Source organism: Xenopus laevis, chromosome 2S (genome assembly GCF_017654675.1).
Source record: "Xenopus laevis strain J_2021 chromosome 2S, Xenopus_laevis_v10.1, whole genome shotgun sequence".
Taxonomy (NCBI): Eukaryota; Metazoa; Chordata; class Amphibia; order Anura; family Pipidae; genus Xenopus; species Xenopus laevis.
In genome coordinates, this window is record NC_054374.1 from 28,609,203 (window position 1) to 28,629,495 (window position 20,293).

The window sequence follows — 20,293 nt, forward strand, 5'->3', positions numbered from 1 at the left end:
GCAATTTGCTGCCACTCCCGCAGCTGCTCTCTGTGAAACTGTTATCAGTCAGGTTATTAGATATTAATGGCACCGCTCCCAGTCCATCCATTACTCATTAATGACTCTTCTTGGAAGCAAATGAAATTCTCATCAGTTTTAAATTCACTTTTGTTGGCATCTTGTTAATGGCATCAGCCCTCCTTTCTCTGTTATACAGAGAAAAAACCCTCCCATAAAGACTTTTAATATTCCCCGATAATGTGATTCTAACCGGGCAGATGTGACGGGCCAGATTAAAACAGCAATATTATTTGCAGGAATTTGAATATACTGTGGGCATGTGTGACTTATAAGGAATATTTTAGTCCAGCTATAACTTTATAAAATGTACTGTATATAAATAAAGGTGGGTATTAATATAATACACAATAGAATTAAGCATTAATTAGCTATTTAGTACAGGGAATACTTATGCTGCCGTAGTTTTTTGAGAGCTCTCTGTACAGGCTATAAGGAAACTTAGGGGGCTGTTCCTGCTGAATTGTGCTCAATACAGGGGAATACCTATGCTGCCATTGTTTATAGGATCTCTCTGTACAGGCTATGAGCAAACTTAGAGGACTGTTCCTGCTGAATTGTGCTTAGTACAGGGAAATACCTATGCTCATGCTGCCTCAGTTTTATGGGATCTCTCTGTACAGGCTATGAGCAAACTGAGGGGTCTGTTCCTGCTGAATTGTGCTTAGTATAGGGAATATCTATGCTGCCATAGTTTTATGGGATCTCTCTACCCAGGCTATGAGCAAACTTAGAGGGCTCTTCCTGCTGAATTGTGCTTATAACAGGGGAAAACCTATGCTGCCATAGTTTTAGGGGATCTCTCTGTATAGGTGATGAGCAAACTTAGGCCACTGTTCCTGCTGGATTGTGCTTAGTACAGGGGAATACCTATGCTGCCATAGTTTTATGGGATCTCTCTGTACAGGCTATGAGCAAACTTAGGGGGCAGTTCCTGCTGAATTGTGTGTTAATGGTATCTCTCTGTACAGAGTCTTGTGGTATTTTCTGCAGTGGCCCAATATTGCTGCGTGGAATAACAAACGATACAAGTATTGTTGGGATGAGAGGTTTAAGGGGTATAATTAGGAGCCAATTGCTAGGGCCACTGAATAGTTTGGAGTTGAGAGGAAGTCACAAGCAGCAATCACTGTGGTGTTTACCAGACGCTTGAGAGGAGCGGCAGAGTCAATAGAGAAGGGGAGAGGGCAATGTGATTTGGAGAGCAGGAACAGCCCAGACGGGAAATGAGTGGGGAAATAATTTGGTACCAGTGTTTGCGTTAAATGTCCCCTGAATTATTTATAATGGCTGATGTTTGTTCTGTGTGGGAGGCTTGGGTTCTAATCAGAGGATCCTATTTATCTAACCTCTTCACTGAGCTTTCTGCATTCTCTTGTCATTTAATGGGGCCGCATCAGTCCTTTGCATTTTGAGTTTAAAGGCAAAGTCTCACCGTATTTTCCATCATAATATATACTCTGTTCTGTTTAGCTTAGTTTTATGGTTTCTACGTTTCTAGTTAAGTTTATCTGCTGCACAAATTGAATGGTGGTGCTGTTCTTCTTTTTCTACTGTGCCCAATTTGCTAGGACTGACCCAGTCAGTAAAGTGCCAAAGGAGCAGTGGGTGAGGTTTAAGATGGATTGGAGCCACAACTAGACCTGGACATTGTGGATCAAAGACATGCCCTAAAATGGCCAAATTTTGGTTTTATTTGCATCTTTGCAGAGTATAAACCTATAATGCACCCTGCTCCAGTCCTCCTGAAATTAGAATGTGCCTTCCCCCATCTGCAGTCCACATATGACCAATGGGATTAAGATCTGGATTTAGTATTGCCACAGTCCAGTGTTTCTCTTTACTCGTTCCTGGGTTCTTTTTGAAGTGAAGCTTCAGGTCATTGTCCTTCTGGAAGACCCATGATTTACAATGGATTTCATAGTGCCATGCACAGACTTCAGGCACCCAGTTCCAAGGGCAGCAAAGCAACCCCAAAACATTAGCTAATTCCCCCATGTGTGGCTGTAGGAGCGGGGTCCTTTTCTTTCAAGGCTTCATTTATTTCCTGAAAACAAAGGGATTTTGCGTTTTCCCACAGGACATTCACCCAGAGGGATCTTTACTTGTTTTGATGCCTTTTGCTGAACTCCAGTTGGACTTTCTTATGCTGGGACTCCCACAATACAACCAGTGTGGTCTTCCTGGGTCTCCTACATAGAGCCAGCAGCAGAGTCTTCTTGGGACTCCTACATAGAACCAGCATGGTCTTCCTGGGTCTCCTACATAGAGCCAGCAGAGTCTTCCTGGGTCTCCTACATAGAGCCAGCAGGGTCTTCCTGGGTCTCCTACATAGAGCCAGCAGGGTCTTCCTGGGTCTCCTACATAAAGCCAGCAGGGTCTTCCTGGGTCTCCTACATAGAGTCAGCAGGATCTTCCTGGGTTTCCTACATAGAGCCAGTGGGGTCTTCCTGGGTCTCCTACATAGAGCCAGCAGGGTCTTCCTGGGTCTCCTACATAGAACCAGCAGGGTCTTCCTGGGTCTCCTACATAGAGTCAGCAGGATCTTCCTGGGTTTCCTACATAGAGTCAGCAGGATCTTCCTGGATTTCCTACATAGAGCCAGTGGGGTCTTCCTGGGTCTCCTACAAAGAGCCAGCATCATCTTCTTGGGTCTTCTACCATATAGCCAGCAGAGTCTTCCTGGGTCTCCAACATAGAGTCAGCAGGGTCTTTGTGCATCTCCTATATAGAGCTAGCAGGATCTTCGTGTGTCTCCTATATAGAGCTAGCAGGATCTTCCTGGGTTTTCTACCATAGAGCCAGCAGGGTCTTCTACCATACAGTACCCTTTCATAGAGCTGGTGTGTTATAGTGGGAGCTTAACCTGTTGTATACAGGACTCTGTCTGGCAATCGATGGAGGTTCTTAGGCCACAATAGGAACAATCCTCTTCAATCTGTGATTCATTTTAATATTGCACCAACATCCATGGAGTTTGGCTACAGTGCCATGGACCTTGCACTTGGCACTGCACATTAAATTTTGATGAGACCTCTTTGTGTTCACAGCAGGGGCCTGGGATCTGTAAGCAGCTGCAGAGGGTGTCTTACCTGGTATCTATATTTGGCCAGTACAGTGGAACAGCTGCTGCTTTTGCTGCGCTCAAAGATTATCAGCTCTCTTATGTTTTATTGCTTTTATCTTCCTTCCTGAGCAACTATATACTTTATTTGCTGCAGGTCTCCCTTGGCCCCCATCCCAAGTTGGTCTATTGATTGTGCATCTCTCTAAGCACTTACCTATTGACTTATTTTGCTGGGCAGGATGCAGTACTTGCCATATCTCTTGTACCGTTCACTTTTATTTATAGGCAATGCATTCTCTGCTGCACAGATTATCCTAACTCTACAAGAAAAAACTTGTCCTACTGTACATTGCTTTGTTTCTAAGCCACCATGAAATACTGAACCCCAGTCCTTTACAGGCACAGCAATACCATCATATCAGCTAAAGCCCTGACACATCGTCCATTCAATAGCTAGCCAGTACGGCTGTTGTACAGATTCCCATGTACAGCAGCTCTGTGAAGAATTAATACTACCTCTCTTGTTGTTCAGTGCACCCATATAATATAAGTAGGGGGGTACATTATCCCTTATAATGTGGAGGGCAGGTGTCTGTGTTACTTTATCATCTTCCAGGTAAAAAGTCTATTTTACTGTTATGCTGTGTGTTTTCAACTATTTCCTTGCTCAGCTGTTTGCAAACATATATCATATATCGCTATTCGCTAGGAAGTAACGAAGAGGAACCTCTTCAAAGAAACAGGGTCATGCTAAGAAAGTGTCACAACGGTTTGTGGTTAAGCCACTCTGCACCTGTTTCCTGAAGATGACTGCAGAAGCTTTCCGAATAAGGACATATTATGATTTCTGTTATGATCATTGGCTATGCTGATAAAACTCTTATATCCGGGGCTGCCTTTCTCTGAGGCGCCATTATAGGGTGGTGGCTGCACATTCACCATACAAGGGAAAGGTGGTTCCCTGTGATACAGATATTTGACTTTCCCGTCTGGTTGTATAACTCTTTGTTCAGACCAAAATTCCCTCTGCAGGTCCCTTGCCACTCTCAACCATGCTTCTGCACTCTCTAGCAGACCCTTGTCTCGTAGAAGACCCCTACGTTCAGCTACAACTATTCGCCAGTTTTCCGGCTGTAATCTAGGACCATGGGAGGTTAAATCGCAAATTTTTGCGAGTTTGTCATATTCCTTAACGGCCTTTGTTCCCTCCCGCCGTTTAACAATTTCAAAAGCCGGTATCCCTTCAGGCTGTTTGCTATTCGTGTTCCCCATTTCCATTTAGATAAGGGTGGGCCTAAAGGTATGACAGAAGGTCCCCAACCCTGTCTATTTCCTCAGCCTCACTCTCGTCCAATCCAGCTGCTGGATGACTGTCACACACAACTGGGTGTTGGCCGTTGGTGAGCGCTCTCGCTCTTATATCAGGGGGGATTGTGGAAGACAGGTGTCTGTGTTACTTTATCATCTTCCAGGTAAAAAGTCTATTTTACTGTTATGCTGTGTGTTTTCAACTATTTCCTTGCTCAGCTGTTTGCAAACATATATCATATATCGCTATACGCTAACAAGCATTTTGTATACTGAACTGTCTGTGTCAGTGTCATTCTTCCGGTCTATACCTCTGCACAAACTAATTAGGACGGGGAATAGATACTCTCAGGACTGATTATTGTCCCTAACAATAATACATGAGTGATACTCAGAGTTCCCTGTATAACTCAGCCTGCAGCCTTGTACCTTTATATGGTCACAGAACCCCTCAGTGACTTCTAATATCCTTATCATTTACAGTAGGGGGTACAATATTCCTTATAATACATGAGTGAAATTCAGAGTTCCCTGTATAACTCAGCCTGCAGCTTGGTGCCTTTACAGTATATGGTCACAGAAGCCCTCAGTGACTGCTATTATTCTTATAATTAACAGTAGGGGGTACAATATTCCTTATAATACATGAGTGATACTCAGAGTTCCCTGTATAAGTCAGCCTGCAGCCTTGTGCCTTTCTATAGTCTCAGAACCCCTCAGTGACTGCTACTATTCTTATAATTTAAAGTAGGGGGTACATTATCCCTTATAATACATGAGTGATACTCAGAGTTCCCTGTATAACTCAGCCTGCAGCCTTGTGCCTTTATATGGTCACAGAACCCCTCAGTGACTGCTACTATCCTTATAATTTACAGTAGGGGGTACCTTTTCACTCTTATGCCAGGGGAATGCAAGCAAGTCACTCTTGTTTTGGATCCACAACAATTACAAGGGGAATATTGATGTTCTTTGTGTGTGTGAGATACAGAAGAGACAGATTAATATGAGGATGGTGCTTGTGGTGGCGACGGCACGTAGGATCGTGAGAGTAATGCGGTAACACAAGGGGTTTGATACCTGCAGGGTGGGCAGTGCGCCAGGATCAATATGGGATGGAAGAGCTGATATTGGAGACTGCGTGGGACCACAGGCACATTTGTTAATGTATCTATTTTCATTAGCTGCATGCATACTAACCCCAAAACTATCATTAGCTGCTGAGTGTCTCTTGCTCTTACTCCATCTGCTTTAAAGGGTAAGTAAATGCTTATATGTGTTTTATACACCTTTATTCATGGCCATTCCCTATTTCTTTGAGAACAAAGTGGCTAAATAGATGGAATAATAGATTATAGTATGTAAAGAATAGAGACTAGGAGAATAGAGCTTGAGAGAGTAGAAGAAGAATAGTACTGAGAGTGGGCCCCTGGTCTATGGTTCATTGGTGGGCCCCTGGTCTAAGGTTTTTGGGTGGGCCCCTAATATCCCAGTCCGACACTGTGTCCATGCCCACGGACTGTGTGCCTGCAGTGCCATGGGACTCACACGTCTTCATAGCATTGTGTATAGCGACTACAGGTCTTAGGTGATAGACTTGGGATCATCCATAACACTGTACATATCAGCATACATTATATATACAGTATAATGTTCCTTACGCATCCTCAACAGACTGATCCTCCAAAGTAATATGGGTGCCAAGAGATAAAGGCAAAGAAACATTGGTCTAAAATGAACGGAAGGGTGGATACAAATATTCCTTTTGCAGGACCTTCCATTGCTTGTGTAATCTTAATGCTACACGTTTCCTTTGTTCTTATTTTAAATTAAATTTACTATTATGATTTTTTTCTAGGACAATGCTTTCTACATGAGACACTGTCCCAGTGTTCAGAGAGATGGCAATAGAAAAAAGCACCCAGAAAAATCCACCGATACATGGACTCCCACCCATCTATTCGTTAAGCTGTAGCCATGTGTGCTGCACTTCTTAGTAGGAGCACCCAGCATCAGCTGAGCTTTGCGCCCCAACCTGACATTGGGCTCCACATCCCTGTATTATTTCCATCCTTGTGAACTCTCACAACTCACTGGAGAAGTATGAATCTAATCACTGGCTGCCTGACGCTCCTGCTCCTCTGCCTTATTCACCACCATTCTGCCTATGGGCCAGACAAGAGAGCTCAGAAGAAGGGAGACATTATACTGGGTGGGCTTTTCCCCATACATTTCGGGGTGGCTTCCAAGGACGAGGATCTGGAATCAAGGCCTGAATCACTTGAGTGTGTCCGGTAAGGGCCAACCTGGCGAAGTGGGACGTGTATAATATAGTAATGGAGGTGTATGTTGATTCCATCTGTTTACTAACAAGGTTTAAATTAAACGAAAGCTCCCCTTTGTAAGTTGCCATTAGTGTTCTAGTCCGACCCACTGCTTTAATTGCAAATTCCCTGCTCCCCCTCTGTAAGCTACCATCAGAGTGTTCTAGTCCCACCCACTGATTGGTCGACAGAATCCCTACCACTTTCTTATAATCCCCCATCAGAGTGTTCTAGCCCAGCCCACTGCTTGAGTACCTTTCATTGTAAGCTGTCAATGTTCTAGCCCCACCCAGACTCCCTACTTTTTCCTGTGTAATCTTCCAGAATGTTGTAGTCCCACCAACGGCTTGAGTCACAGACTTTCATTTGCTTTTCCTGGGGTAAGCGTAACTGGCAACAAAATCACAATGCCCCTAGAGTAATTATCCTCTTTAATAACCATTTTCTTTTCTGGAAACAGATACAATTTCCGTGGATTTCGCTGGTTGAAGGCAATGATCTTTGCTATAGAGGAAATTAACAGCTCCCCTACACTCCTCCCCAACATCACTCTGGGCTACAGAATCTTTGACACGTGCAACACAGTATCCAAGGCTCTAGAGGCCACCCTCAGCTTTGTAGCTCAGAATAAAATTGACTCCCTAAATCTGGATGAGTTCTGTAATTGTTCAGAGCATATGCCCTCCACAATTGCCGTGGTAGGAGCCACAGGATCCGGCGTTTCCACTGCAGTGGCAAATCTGCTTGGACTCTTTCACATTCCTCAGGTAACACATACACAGTGGGGCACTAGGGTAATAAGGGAGGACAAGTGTAAAATTATATGTTGTGATGCAGGCATTATACTGTATTGTGGATTCCTGTTCAGCAATATAACATGTCAAGATAGCAGCCTAGGAGCAGGAAGAAACTAGCCTGGGTGAAGATTGGATTGACTTATCCAAGGGGAGGTTACTGTCTGACCATGGGAAAGAGAGCAGCCCAGGAGCAGGAAGAAACTATGCTAATATCTGGGGGGAGATTTGATTGACTTTTCCAGAGGGAGGTTACTGTCTGACCATGGGACAGAGAGTAGCCCAGGAGCAGGAAGAAACTAGGCTAAGATCTGGGGGGAGATTTGATTGACTTATTCAGGGGGAGGTTACTGTCTGATCAAGGGAAAGAGAGCAGCCCAGGAGCAGGAATAAACTAAGGTAAGTACTGGGCAGACATTTTTAGTACAATTAAACACCTAAATGCCAGCAATATTGGGAATGATCAGCATATTAGTCCTTTTTAAACAGAACTTCTTGTTTTAAAAACACTGGGAAATTAATTACACACATAATGATATTGTTGGCAAATCATATAGTTGCCATGCCAGTCTAACAGGCCACTCTTCGATGTTTTGCAGGTTAGTTACGCCTCATCAAGCCGACTCCTAAGCAACAAGAACCAGTACAAATCCTTCCTGCGCACTATGCCTAATGATGAGCATCAAGCCACCGGCATGGCGGATATCATTGAATACTTCCAGTGGAATTGGGTGGGTACCATTGCAGCAGATGACGATTATGGGCGCCCAGGGATTGAGAAGTTCCGTGAGGAAGCAGAGGAGAGGGAAATCTGCTTTGATTTCACTGAACTCATCTCTCAGTACATGGAGGAAGAGGAAATAGACAGGGTGGCAACAGTTATCCAAAACTCAACAGCCAAAGTCATTGTTGTCTTCTCCAGCGGGCCTGACCTGGAGCCTCTGATCAAGGAGATTGTCAAACGTAATATTACTGGCCGCATCTGGTTGGCTAGTGAGGCCTGGGCCAGCTCATCTCTCATTGCCCATCCCAATTTCTTTGATGTGATGGGGGGAACCATTGGGTTTGCCTTGAGAGCAGGGCAGATTCCTGGTTTTCGTGAATTTCTTCAGAAAGTGAATCTCAAAATGTCCAATGTCAATGGCTTCCTGAAGGAATTCTGGGAAGAGACTTTTAATTGTCATCTTCCTTCCAAAAGTCTTTCTTCTCCTTCTTTAATGGGGGCCCCTGAGGACCCCAACAGATGGGGGAACAGCTCATCTTTCCGCCTCCCCTGTAGTGGCAAGGAAAACATCTCGAGTGTAGAGACCCCATATCTGGATTTCACCCATTTACGGATATCCTACAATGTGTATCTTGCGGTTTATTCCATCGCTTATGCTCTGCAAGATATATACTCCTGCACCCCTGGGAAAGGGCTGTTTGCCAACAATTCCTGTGCCGACATAAAGAAAGTGGAAGCCTGGCAGGTAAGTGCTCCTTAATGATATCTATACATATACCAAGCTGGTATACTCAGGGCAAATTAAAGCATGAATTTAGTAACATGAAGGCATAGAGTATTGTGTGTGCAGAATATGAAATGTTATAGGAATACACAATATATCAGACCCGTTGCCTGTACAAACCAACATCCAAATATCTGCCTAAGAACAGAAGGCTTTAATAGATTTGCTTCTTCCTGTATTTTTTAATTATTCCTTGTAATAATCCCCCAGCTTCCTGCCTTGGAATTAGGCTTGTGCGTCTCACTGTCTCCTAATTAGCACTCAGACACTTGTGGCATTGTATTTCATAATACATTTGCTTCAGGAATTGAAAAACATTAGAATTGACGACATTTCTCAATATCTCTTTATAGATATAAATGCTAGTATCAGTCCAGCATAGGTATATATAAGCCCCTCCTATATCATATAGCAACGGTGCCCCGCAGCACAAGATGAAAACCAATTAATGCTGCGCTATCCCTGTTTCTGTAAGTAAATGAGAACAGAGCAGGCAGTAACCCTTCCAACACTTTCCCTTTGTTTCTCTGCCTATAAATTGTGCCCTGGGTACCCCTGGAACTATAGCAGGGTGACTGTTACCCCAATGTTTCTATATATCTGTAACATTGTTATGAGCTAAGGGGGCCCAGCCTGAAGGCCAGTTAGGGGGAGATTTGGGGTGAGTGCTTATTTGTGCCCTGGGTATCCCTGGAACTATAGCAGGGTGACTGTTACCCCAATGTTTCTATATATCTGTAACCTTGTTATGAGCTAAGGGGGCCCAGCCTGAAGGCCAGTTAGGGGGAGATTTGGGGTGAGTGCTTATTTGTGCTCTGGGTATCCCTGGAACTATAGCAGGGTGACTGTTACCCCAATGTTTCTATATATCTGTAACCTTGTTATGAGCTAAGGGGCCCAGCCTGAAGGCCAGTTAGGGGGAGATTTGGGGTGAGTGCTTATTTGTGCTCTGGGTATCCCTGGAACTATAGCAGGGTGACTGTTACCCCAATGTTTCTATATATCTGTAACCTTGTTATGAGCTAAGAGGGCCCAGCCTGAAGGCCAGTTAGGGGGAGATTTGGGGTGAGTGCTTATTTGTGCTCTGGGTATCCCTGGAACTATAGCAGAGTGACTGTTACCCCAATGTTTCTATATATCTGTAACCTTGTTATGAGCTAAGGGGACCCAGCCTGAAGGCCAGTTAGGGGGAGATTTGGGGTGAGTGCTTATTTGTGCTCTGGGTATCCCTGGAACTATAGCAGAGTGACTGTTACCCCAATGTTTCTATATATCTGTAACCTTGTTATGAGCTAAGGGGACCCAGCCTGAAGGCCAGTTAGGGGGAGATTTGGGGTGAGTGCTTATTTGTGCTCTGGGTACCCCTGGAACTATATCAGGGTGGCTGTTACCCCAATGTTTCTATATATCTGTAACCTTGTTATGAGCTAAAAGAGCGATACAGCAAAATAAACAGTCCAAAGCTCTGTGTCCACCACCAAGAACTGTGTTTGACGATTTATACAAAACAAATGCACTTTTTAAATTAAATTAAGATGGGTGCGTTTACTAACACTGGCAATGTTTCCCATAGCAACCAATCAGCAATCAGATTTGAACAATTATCTACAAGTTAGAAAACAAAAGCAAATATCTTATTGGTCGCTATAGGAAACATCACCAGTGATATTTATCTCCAGTGTTAGTAAACACCTCCCATGTATCTAAATATCTTTCATGATGGCACTATTTATGCAAACCCCAAATAAATACAGGCAAGTTAATTGGCTCCTGATATAACTGGCCCTAGTATGTATGAGTGTGATACGGACATAAGACTGTAAGCTCACTGGGGCAGAGACTGAAAGGAATGCGATAGGGACCTTAGATTGTAAATTTGCTGGGACAAGGGCTGATGGGAATATTATAGGAACCTTAGATTGTAAACTCAATGGAGCAGAGATGGATGGGAATTTAATAGGGACCTTAGATTATAAACTCACTAGGACAAGGACTGATGGAAATGTGATACGGACCTTAGATTTTAAACTTATTGGGACAAGAATTGATGGGAATCATGGATAATCTCTGTAAAAGCATTGAGATTATGTTTGTGCTATATAAGGATAAGCATATTTTCATGGGAACTCCTACCAAAAACAGTTTTTGCTTAAGGAAAAAGAATGTAACTCTAAGCAATTTCCCAATATCCATCCATTCTGACTGTCCCTTTCTGTTCTCTGCATTGCTGGCTATGACTCCTGAAACAATGTAACTCTAAACAACTTCCCAATATCCATTCGTTCCTCATTCTCTTATAAACTGGGTTTATAGTTCTGTGTGTCATTGTGTTTGTCCCTTTTTCTGCTCTGCACTGCTGCCTTTGACTCCTGATACAATTCCCCAATATCCATTCATCCCTCATTCTCACTGGGTTTATAAAGTTCTGTGTAACTGTCATTGTGTATGTCTCTTTCTCTGCACTGCTGCCTCTGACTCCTGATACAACTTCCCAGTATTCATTCATTCCTCATTCTCACTGGGTTTATAGTTCTGCGTAACTGTCATTGTGTCTGTCCCTTCATCTGCACTGCTGCCTCTGACTCCAGAAACAATATAATTCTAAGCATCTTCCCAATATCCACACGGTCCTTATTTTCACTGGGTTTATAGTTATATGTACATGTCATTGAATTATATTTTCGTTTATTATGGCAAAAACTTGTTTTGGGTGGAGTTCCCCTTTGAAGGCTAAAAGACTGTGCAAATGTGGGCCCAGCTTTACAGATTCAACCTCCCCTTAGACCTCCCTCTGCACAAAGCTATGGGACCCGCTGATAATAGAAAATTGTGATTTGTCTGGCCCCCACTAGATGGTGCTCATACTTCAAGGAATTAGAATAAAGACACATCCTCTGGGGCAGAATAGTTGGTCTCAATTTCCTCTTTGCTCATTATTATAATCAATATCCTTTATTCATGTAGGACTACCATGTTACACACAGCTGGTACTCTTACTTATTTAATCATTTAGGTTAGAAAGCTCTTCTACATACAGTAGCTCAGGATACCTTAGTCAGGGATATTGGAAGCTGGGGGCCCCAGAATGTATAGGGGTCCCAGGTTGGCACTGGGATTCAGAACAGGCCCTGGCATTCAAGTACACAGAGGCACAAACAGCTCCCTTCAAAGCCACTAAATAGTGACTATGACATTCCTCTGGCACTGAGCCAATAGGACACTGGGCCTGGTGGGCCCCTCCTAACTACCCCCTTAATAAAAGGTTTGTGATATGCAATGGGGAATGGGGGAAGCGGTAGAGGGCCCTAGAGGTTTGTTAAAAAATGTTAGTATGTTTGTGGGGAATGGGCAGGGATCTGAGAAAAAGGTCATGAAAGGAAAACATTTAAAATTCAGAAATGTACAATTGAGGTTTGATGGTGGTTTTGTTGTGTTTTGCCCCTTTAAGTAAAATTAATTCAATAGGTGCAGCTCTGCTCACTAATGGTACAGCAGATACAGGTAGTCATGTTATAAGTGGCTGTATGGTGCATGTGGAGTGTGAAACAGAGCATATTGATCCAGAGTTACTGTTATTTTGCTCCATCCCGCTAATTAAAAACCCCTGGGGGAGTCAGTGGCTGCTGCACTGTCTATGGCTTCCAGCCACACAGGTACATTGTGTGTTATGTACATCATTAGCTCACTGATAAACAATTTACTGTAAGGCTGCAAACACAGACACAATTTGCCCATTCCCTTTCTATAGCGATGAATTGGGTTGTATAGTTCAGTGGATCTGCCTGGAGAGTTATAGAGAAGCACAGGTGTAGAATGGTAAGTCAATCTCATGGAATTTGTACAAATATGTAATCGATGGTTCTACCAATGGGCCGAGACTGCCTTTATACTTAGTACAGCACCCCCCAAGTACCGATACAGGAGTTGCCAATATAATAAAGAGGTGAACTGATAGCATCCCTTTTACATATGCCCAAGAGACATTACATACTCTATACATTGGCAACAAAGGTGTAGTTACAGGGTGGAAAGGGAATACAGGTGCTACACACACACATGTACACAAAAACAGCAATTAACATGACACAAGCAGAGAGTTCCCACTTTGCACCACAAGACAGAGAGAGAGACAGACAGACAGAGATAGATTATAGATAATAAATAGATAGATGATAGATAGATAATAGATAAATAATAGATACTGTAAATCAGTGGTCCCCAACCAGTAGCTCGCAAACAACATGGTGCTCACCAACCCCTTGGATGTTGCTCCCAGTGGCCTCAAAGCAGGGGCTTATTTTTAAATTCACGGCTTGGAGGCAAGTTTTGGTTGCATAAAAAACAGGTGTTCTGCCAAATAGAGTCTTCTGTAGACTACCAGTCCATGAAGGGGCTACCAAACAGCCAACAACAGCCCTTAATTGACATCCCCATGGAATTTTTCATGCTTGTGTTGCTCTCCAACTCTTTTTTACATTCATGTGGCTCACGAGTAAAAAAAGGTTGGGGACCGCTGCTGTAAATCGACAAAAGCAGGGAGTTCCTATTTTGCACCACAAGGTGGTGATATACTGGCATTTAGAGACAGGCAGACAGACAGACAGACAGACAGACAGACAGACAGACAGACAGACAGATAGATGACAGATAGATAGATAGATAGATAGATAGATAGATAGATAAATAGATGATAGATAGATAGATAGATATTAGATAGATAGATCTATGATAGATAGATAATAGATAAATAGATAGATAAATCGACAAAAGCAGAGAGTTCCCACTTTGCACCACAAGGTGGTGATATAGAAACTGACATTTAGAGATAGATAAATGATAGATAGATAGATAGATAGATAGATAAAGATAGATAGAGGGAGAGATAGATAGATAGATAGATAGAGGGAGAGATAGATAGATAGAGGGAGAAATAGATAGATAGATAGATAGATAGATAGACAGACAGATAGATGATAGATAGATAAATAGATAGACAGATGAAAACATCCCAAACATATTTGGGGGCACTGTGCAATAGAAGGGCGCACACCAAGCATACATATAACATATAAGTGTTGATACAGGAGCTGTTGAGGGTCCTGCTGGAACAAAAATACAGGCACTCAGGGCAATTTCAAGCAGGGGACAAGCCCCTTACGTGTTTATTTGTCGTCACAACGTTTCAGGGGCGTTCCTCTTCATCAAGTGCTCATTGGAATTTACAATCTAAAGGATTAGGTGTGATGATTTCAAGTGGAGCTTACAATCTGAGGTTCCCTATCACAATCACAAAGGCCAGTGGTATCATCAGTGAACCTGCCTGTATGTATTTGGGGTGTGTGAGGAAATCAGAGTAAGCGGGGGAACCCACACAGACATGGGGGGATCATACACACTCCCTGCACATAGTGCCCAGGCTGGGATCAAACCCAAGAGCCAGTGCAGTCAGCAGTAAGGGAGGTTTCTTTATGTTGCTACTGAAGTAACTTCTCTCCTTAATGCAGTTGCTGAAACACTTGCGGCATCTCAATTTCACCAACAATATGGGGGAGCAGGTGGACTTCAATGACTCAGGGGACCTGGTGGGAAACTACTCCATCATCAACTGGCACCTGTCCAAGGAGGACAACTCCATTGTGTTCGAGGAGGTGGGGTACTACAACGTCTATGCCAAGGTGGGCGAGCGGCTCTTCATCAACGAAAGCAAAATCCTGTGGAGAGGCTTCTCCCGAGTGGTGGGTATTGGGCAGAAAGTCTTGGGTGCTAAGGTGGGGACATGATAAAGGGGCTTTACTCTTACCTAACACTGGTATCATCCAGATACATCAGAACCATATTTATATTTGTAACAGACAGTGTTTGGGACTAATTGTCCGAATCTTCTTCAGGAGAAGAAAGCATAGTAACCCCCTGCAGAATTGTTGCAGATTAATTCACACAATCTGCCCCCTAAGGGGAGACTCACTCTTACACTCATTGTCCTCTGCATCTAATGACTCATGTGGGGGTTCAACAGAATTAAGCGGGGTTCACCCTCTAACACTATTCCTCTCATGTGGGCAGGTCCCAATTTCCAACTGCAGTCAAATCTGCCAGGAAGGCACCCGGAAAGGCATCATTGAAGGGAAACCCACCTGCTGCTTTGAATGTGTTGACTGCCCCGACGGGGAATACAGTGATGAGACAGGTAACCCACAGCACCCCAATATAACCAGCTCCATCTCTTTATATCTGGCATAGTCTGTGCACTGGCAATCACTGCTTAAAGAACAGGCTACAGAATCATTTTGTGCTTAGAGTTCATTTTGTTAATTCTGTTTCTGTTGAAAGAATTCAGAGTCGCTTTTGTTTATATAAAATATATCTGGAACGGTCTAATTCCTAAGACGGACGAATGGCTAGTGTCAGAGGGTTGATAGTTGTCACCCCAGCCCTCTATGACGCCATAATGCTATAGGGCCCAAGGCAGGATGGACTATAAGGGCTAATGGTCAACTGTGGACAATCGTCACTCATATAACTTATACTAGGCCATACAAATAAATTATCTCCACTCTGTTACTTAGATTCCAGAGTGTCAGCATAGTGTCAGCAAGTCTCTTATGCCCTTTTGCAGAAGTGTTGCTCAATAGCTGTCTGTACCACAATGGCTATGTTTAGTCAACAGATGTTTACGAGGCTGTGGACAGTTGGAACCAGAAATCTCTTATGTTGCAAAACTGCACATCTTGCAGGAATGTATAAATGTATATGTCAGTAAGTCTCCTCGCCAGACCATGTATGGTATTTCCGTGAACCCCTTGTCACAATTACTGTAAATGCCTTCTGAAAGCTATATAACGCCTGGACCAAGAGGTGGGTCTTTGGTAAGTCCTTGGGTGACATTCTGTGTGTTACTCCAACAGCTTACCCAGACAAAACTGTTATGTATGTATGTATGAATAAATTGCCTGACTATTACTAAAGGTTTTCCTTTACTGAGTTTTGTCTTACACGAGGTCAAAATGGTACTACTAAAAATACCATCACTTTCTACCCAACACTGTAACAGTTCCCTTTCACTAAATCAAATGTGTTAGACCCCAGGACTGGTTGGGCTCTTTCCCAATACTGGACCTTTAACTGCCAGGAATGTAACCTTTCCCATATGCATAACCAAGCTATCCAGTTGGGCAGCACCAAGGGGGGCTACTAACCAGTTATAATCATCGTTAGATTCCATCCCTTGGGGCTATTTACATTCTCTGCACTCAGCCCAATTATCTTTGCACAAACAGTCCTGTAGGAATGCACCCCCATCTCCTCTGCCCGGAATCTGCTTTTACCTGTCACTTTCCCCTTCACACCCTTGCACACGTGTGTGTTCATAATATCCAGTCATCTGGAACACTAATGTCCATAATGGGTAGGGGAGTGTGTAATTAGAGAGAAGAACCCTGCATCACTTCAGCAGAATTTGCCCATTTGCCCGAATTGAGTTCAATAGAGAGGTAGTGGCTAGTGGTATCCTTTATTCCAATGGAAACTTGCACATAGATTCCAATACAAATGGGATCTGGGGAGAAAGGATATAACGATATTGTTACTACTGATATATCAGTCCCTTGGACTTTCTGTAGGTTCCTAAGTATGAAATACTCTGTGTCCTAGTGTCTGTGTATTTGGGCAGCACAAGGGTCATGTGCATCTCTGATATATTCATGGTTTTCTGATGAATGTTCAGGCTTTTCTGAAAATGTTAGAAAATCCCCAGTTACATTTCCCCTTTTTTAAAATGTAAACACATGGGACACATGGGGAGAGGCCATAGATGTTACAATTATGATTTTTCTTGCAACCATTTGTCGCAGGAAAGATCATCTGTTTTCAGTACAGATGTGTAGAACTGAAGCATTAGCAAATACATGTAGAAAATACAGAATTCTACCACCTACAGTGGCCTATTTTCCGACTGATGGACGAGCCAACCAATATCCTTGTCTTCTGCCGATATCCGTCGGCACGTCTCCTGCCATAAATGCACCGAATACCGTACAAAAGTTAATTTCATACCATATCTGAGTGTCTATGGTCACCTTGAGCCATCTCCCTAAAGCTGGGCATACACGTTCAGATTTTATTGGACGTACAGCGAATGTTCGGATATTGATCATACGCTTTTAATGCAACGATCCAAAACTAACATTCAGATTTAAATTGCAGGATTAAAGTCAGAAAAATAACAAATCAGATAATATTCTAGCCATTAACTGACAGACAACAATCATACAAAAGTTACATTCTGGAAATAGTAGTGACATCAATATAGATAGTGTATTATTAAATATCCTGTATTGATGATTTAAAACATTTCATATCTTCATTCCATTTTAAACTCTTTGTATGGTACAAACGTTCATATCATCCAAGGGACAAACGTTTATAAAGTTCCCCTCTGAGTGTGTGCATTTTGTTTTTACATCATAGGTCAACAGTTGATATCATCAGATACAAGCAATACATGCAAAGATATTATTATTATTATCTTGTTACCAAGGTATTGTTATCATACCATGGTATGAAACTTGTCGGGACAATTATGGTCCGAAAATCAAATACAACTTTTTTCTGTGCGATTATATTGGCGTGTGTATGTCCAACTTAAAGCAAACACCTTCCATCACCACAAAAATAGCCCAACCAGTGAGGTCCTGTGGCCAGAAATAAACAAGTTCCCCAATATGGTCCATCCAACATCAGTCACATCATTTAAGGCAGCCACCAATAACTGTACCAATCATTTAATATGCCGCACCCTGTTGCTAACACTTTTGTTGTATCTTTGGCAGATGCCAGTGCCTGTGAGAAATGTGCCAAGGATTACTGGTCCAATGAAAACCACACTTCCTGCATTGCCAAGCAGATCGAATTCTTGTCTTGGACGGAGCCCTTTGGAATCGCCCTGACTATGTTTGCCATTTTAGGTATATGTCTCACTTCATTTGTTCTCGGTGTTTTCATCAAATTCCGCAACACACCCATTGTCAAGGCCACAAACCGGGAACTCTCCTACCTCCTACTGTTCTCCTTGATCTGCTGCTTTTCCAGTTCCTTGTTTTTCATTGGAGAGCCACAGGACTGGACATGTAGGTTGAGGCAACCAGCTTTTGGCATCAGTTTTGTCCTTTGTATCTCTTGCATACTAGTGAAGACCAACCGTATTCTGCTTGTGTTTGAAGCAAAAATCCCTACAAGCTTTCAGAGAAAGTGGTGGGGCCTCAATCTACAGTTCCTTCTGGTGTTCCTTTGCACATTTGTGCAAATTGTGACCTGCATAATCTGGCTGTACACGGCACCTCCATGGAGTTACAGAAATCAGGATTTGGAAGATGAGATCATTTTCATTACATGTAACGAAGGTTCATTGATGGCTCTTGGGTTCCTCATTGGCTACACGTGCCTTCTGGCTGCCATTTGCTTCTTCTTTGCTTTTAAGGCCAGGAAACTACCAGAGAATTTCAATGAAGCCAAGTTTATCACCTTCAGCATGCTAATATTCTTCATTGTTTGGATATCTTTCATCCCAGCCTATGCTAGCACCTATGGCAAGTTTGTGTCCGCAGTTGAGGTCATTGCTATCTTGGCTTCAAGCTTTGGGCTTTTAACTTGTATTTTCTTTAACAAAATCTATATTATCCTCTTCAAACCATCAAGGAACACAATTGAAGAAGTCCGTTGTAGCACTGTAGCTCACGCATTTAAGGTAGCGGCCAGAGCAACCCTGAGACGCAGCAACGTTTCACACAAGAGGTCCAACAGCTTAGGGGGATCTACTGGTTCCTCGCCATCATCTTCAATCAGCAGCAAAAGCAACCACACCGAGCATTTTTCCGTAGGAGACAAGAATCGAGCGTGCAAGCAGAAAGTCAGCTTTGGCAGTGGAACAGTCACTCTGTCGCTGAGCTTTGATGAAACCCAAAAGAATGCCGTATCCAACAGAACAACCAAAGCCAAGAACTCGCTGGAAGGCAAGAACAGTGATGATAGCCTGATGAGGCACAGAGCCTTACTCCCACTCCAGAACAGCGACGCTGGAAGTGAATCTAGTTTCAGAACAGCCTCAAACATCGATGAGGCTGAATCCCAAGAATCTGTCACCAACATCAAACCTGAGAATCAAAGCACAGATTTAACCCAAACTCAGATGGGGAACTCCAAGAATGTCAGCGATGGAGCCATTACAGAGAATATGATGAACTCTTAATACATGCACTTACATGAACTTATTGGTCAGTAGATGAATGGGATACCTAGTAGGAGATATGAACTCATATCATTTAAATATTTCTGTGCCCTGTAGCAAGAACTTTGGACCTTGGCTCTACAGTGAGTCAAAGATAGCCACTTCAAGACGTGTTTAAGCAAACCTCCTACATTGGGCACCACAAAACTCGAAAATGTCTCGCTTACTGCTTAAATATTAACAATGGGGGAGATAGGGTCCAGATGTTGTGTCATTCCGAAGCCACCAAGCCTCCCAACACTATGATCCACAATGATACGGAACCTTTATACAGAGCATTTTGTCGGCATACATCATAACACTATATTCTTTATGTTAGCGCATTATCCATAATGATTGTATATACTGTAGTGTAATAATATTCCATTATCATGATCCATAGCAAGGCTGGCGGAATTCTTGTGGTGTGGTCCAGTGTTTGTATGTGTAAAGGGGTAAGGAAATATATTAGGGGAATATACTGTTATAATGTTACTTACATTAATAAATATTTGCTGGGAATGTTGGGAAATTTTTGTTCATTGTCCAATACACAAGACCCATCTTGGATTGTGGGATATCTGATTGTTGGGCCCCGGGTGGTAAAACAAGTGCAATATATAGAATGGGTTTATAATCTAGTGATGATATACTGTATATAGTGGATATGTATATAGTGGGTCAAACAAATCAGTAAAGTTCCACAGAGATCTTGGGATGGATAGGAATAATTACTTGGCCTGGGGGCATCAGGCCTTCCTCTTTATAAAGAGGGATTAGGAGCCACTGGAGAGAAAAGTTTCAGAAGAAGAGAGACAGGTTCAGGCAGCACCAAATACCTCCTGGGGCCCGACAGCCAGAAAGGGCACATTCCTACAAGAGAGGGTAATGATTCTTGCCATTACACCCCAAACCCATGCCCTAAACATCCCATCACTTGTTCTGGCACAAACTGCAGTCTTTATTTATTC

General features: G+C 43.0%; 1 protein-coding gene across 4 annotated transcripts in view; it reads left to right on the forward strand.

The window, feature by feature from the left end:
* The window catches only part of casr.S (calcium-sensing receptor S homeolog), a 33,528-nt gene extending 13,684 nt beyond the window's left edge, over window positions 1-19,844 (forward strand). The window contains exons 1-7 of one of the 4 annotated variants that reach the window (XM_041583528.1): window positions 3,720-3,743; window positions 6,294-6,729; window positions 7,220-7,526; window positions 8,153-9,022; window positions 14,566-14,796; window positions 15,125-15,248; window positions 17,890-19,844. In XM_041583528.1, the coding sequence (XP_041439462.1) occupies window positions 6,539-6,729; window positions 7,220-7,526; window positions 8,153-9,022; window positions 14,566-14,796; window positions 15,125-15,248; window positions 17,890-19,304 (3,138 nt within the window). In that variant the 5' untranslated portion in view covers window positions 3,720-3,743; window positions 6,294-6,538 and the 3' untranslated portion in view covers window positions 19,305-19,844. Of the gene's footprint in view, window positions 1-3,719; window positions 3,744-4,064; window positions 4,600-5,289; window positions 5,694-6,293; window positions 6,730-7,219; window positions 7,527-8,152; window positions 9,023-14,565; window positions 14,797-15,124; window positions 15,249-17,889 lie in introns of those variants that run through there. The other 3 variants (XM_018249001.2, XM_041583529.1, XM_018249002.2) reach the window with 3 other exon arrangements.
* The last annotated feature ends 449 nt before the right edge of the window (window positions 19,845-20,293 follow it).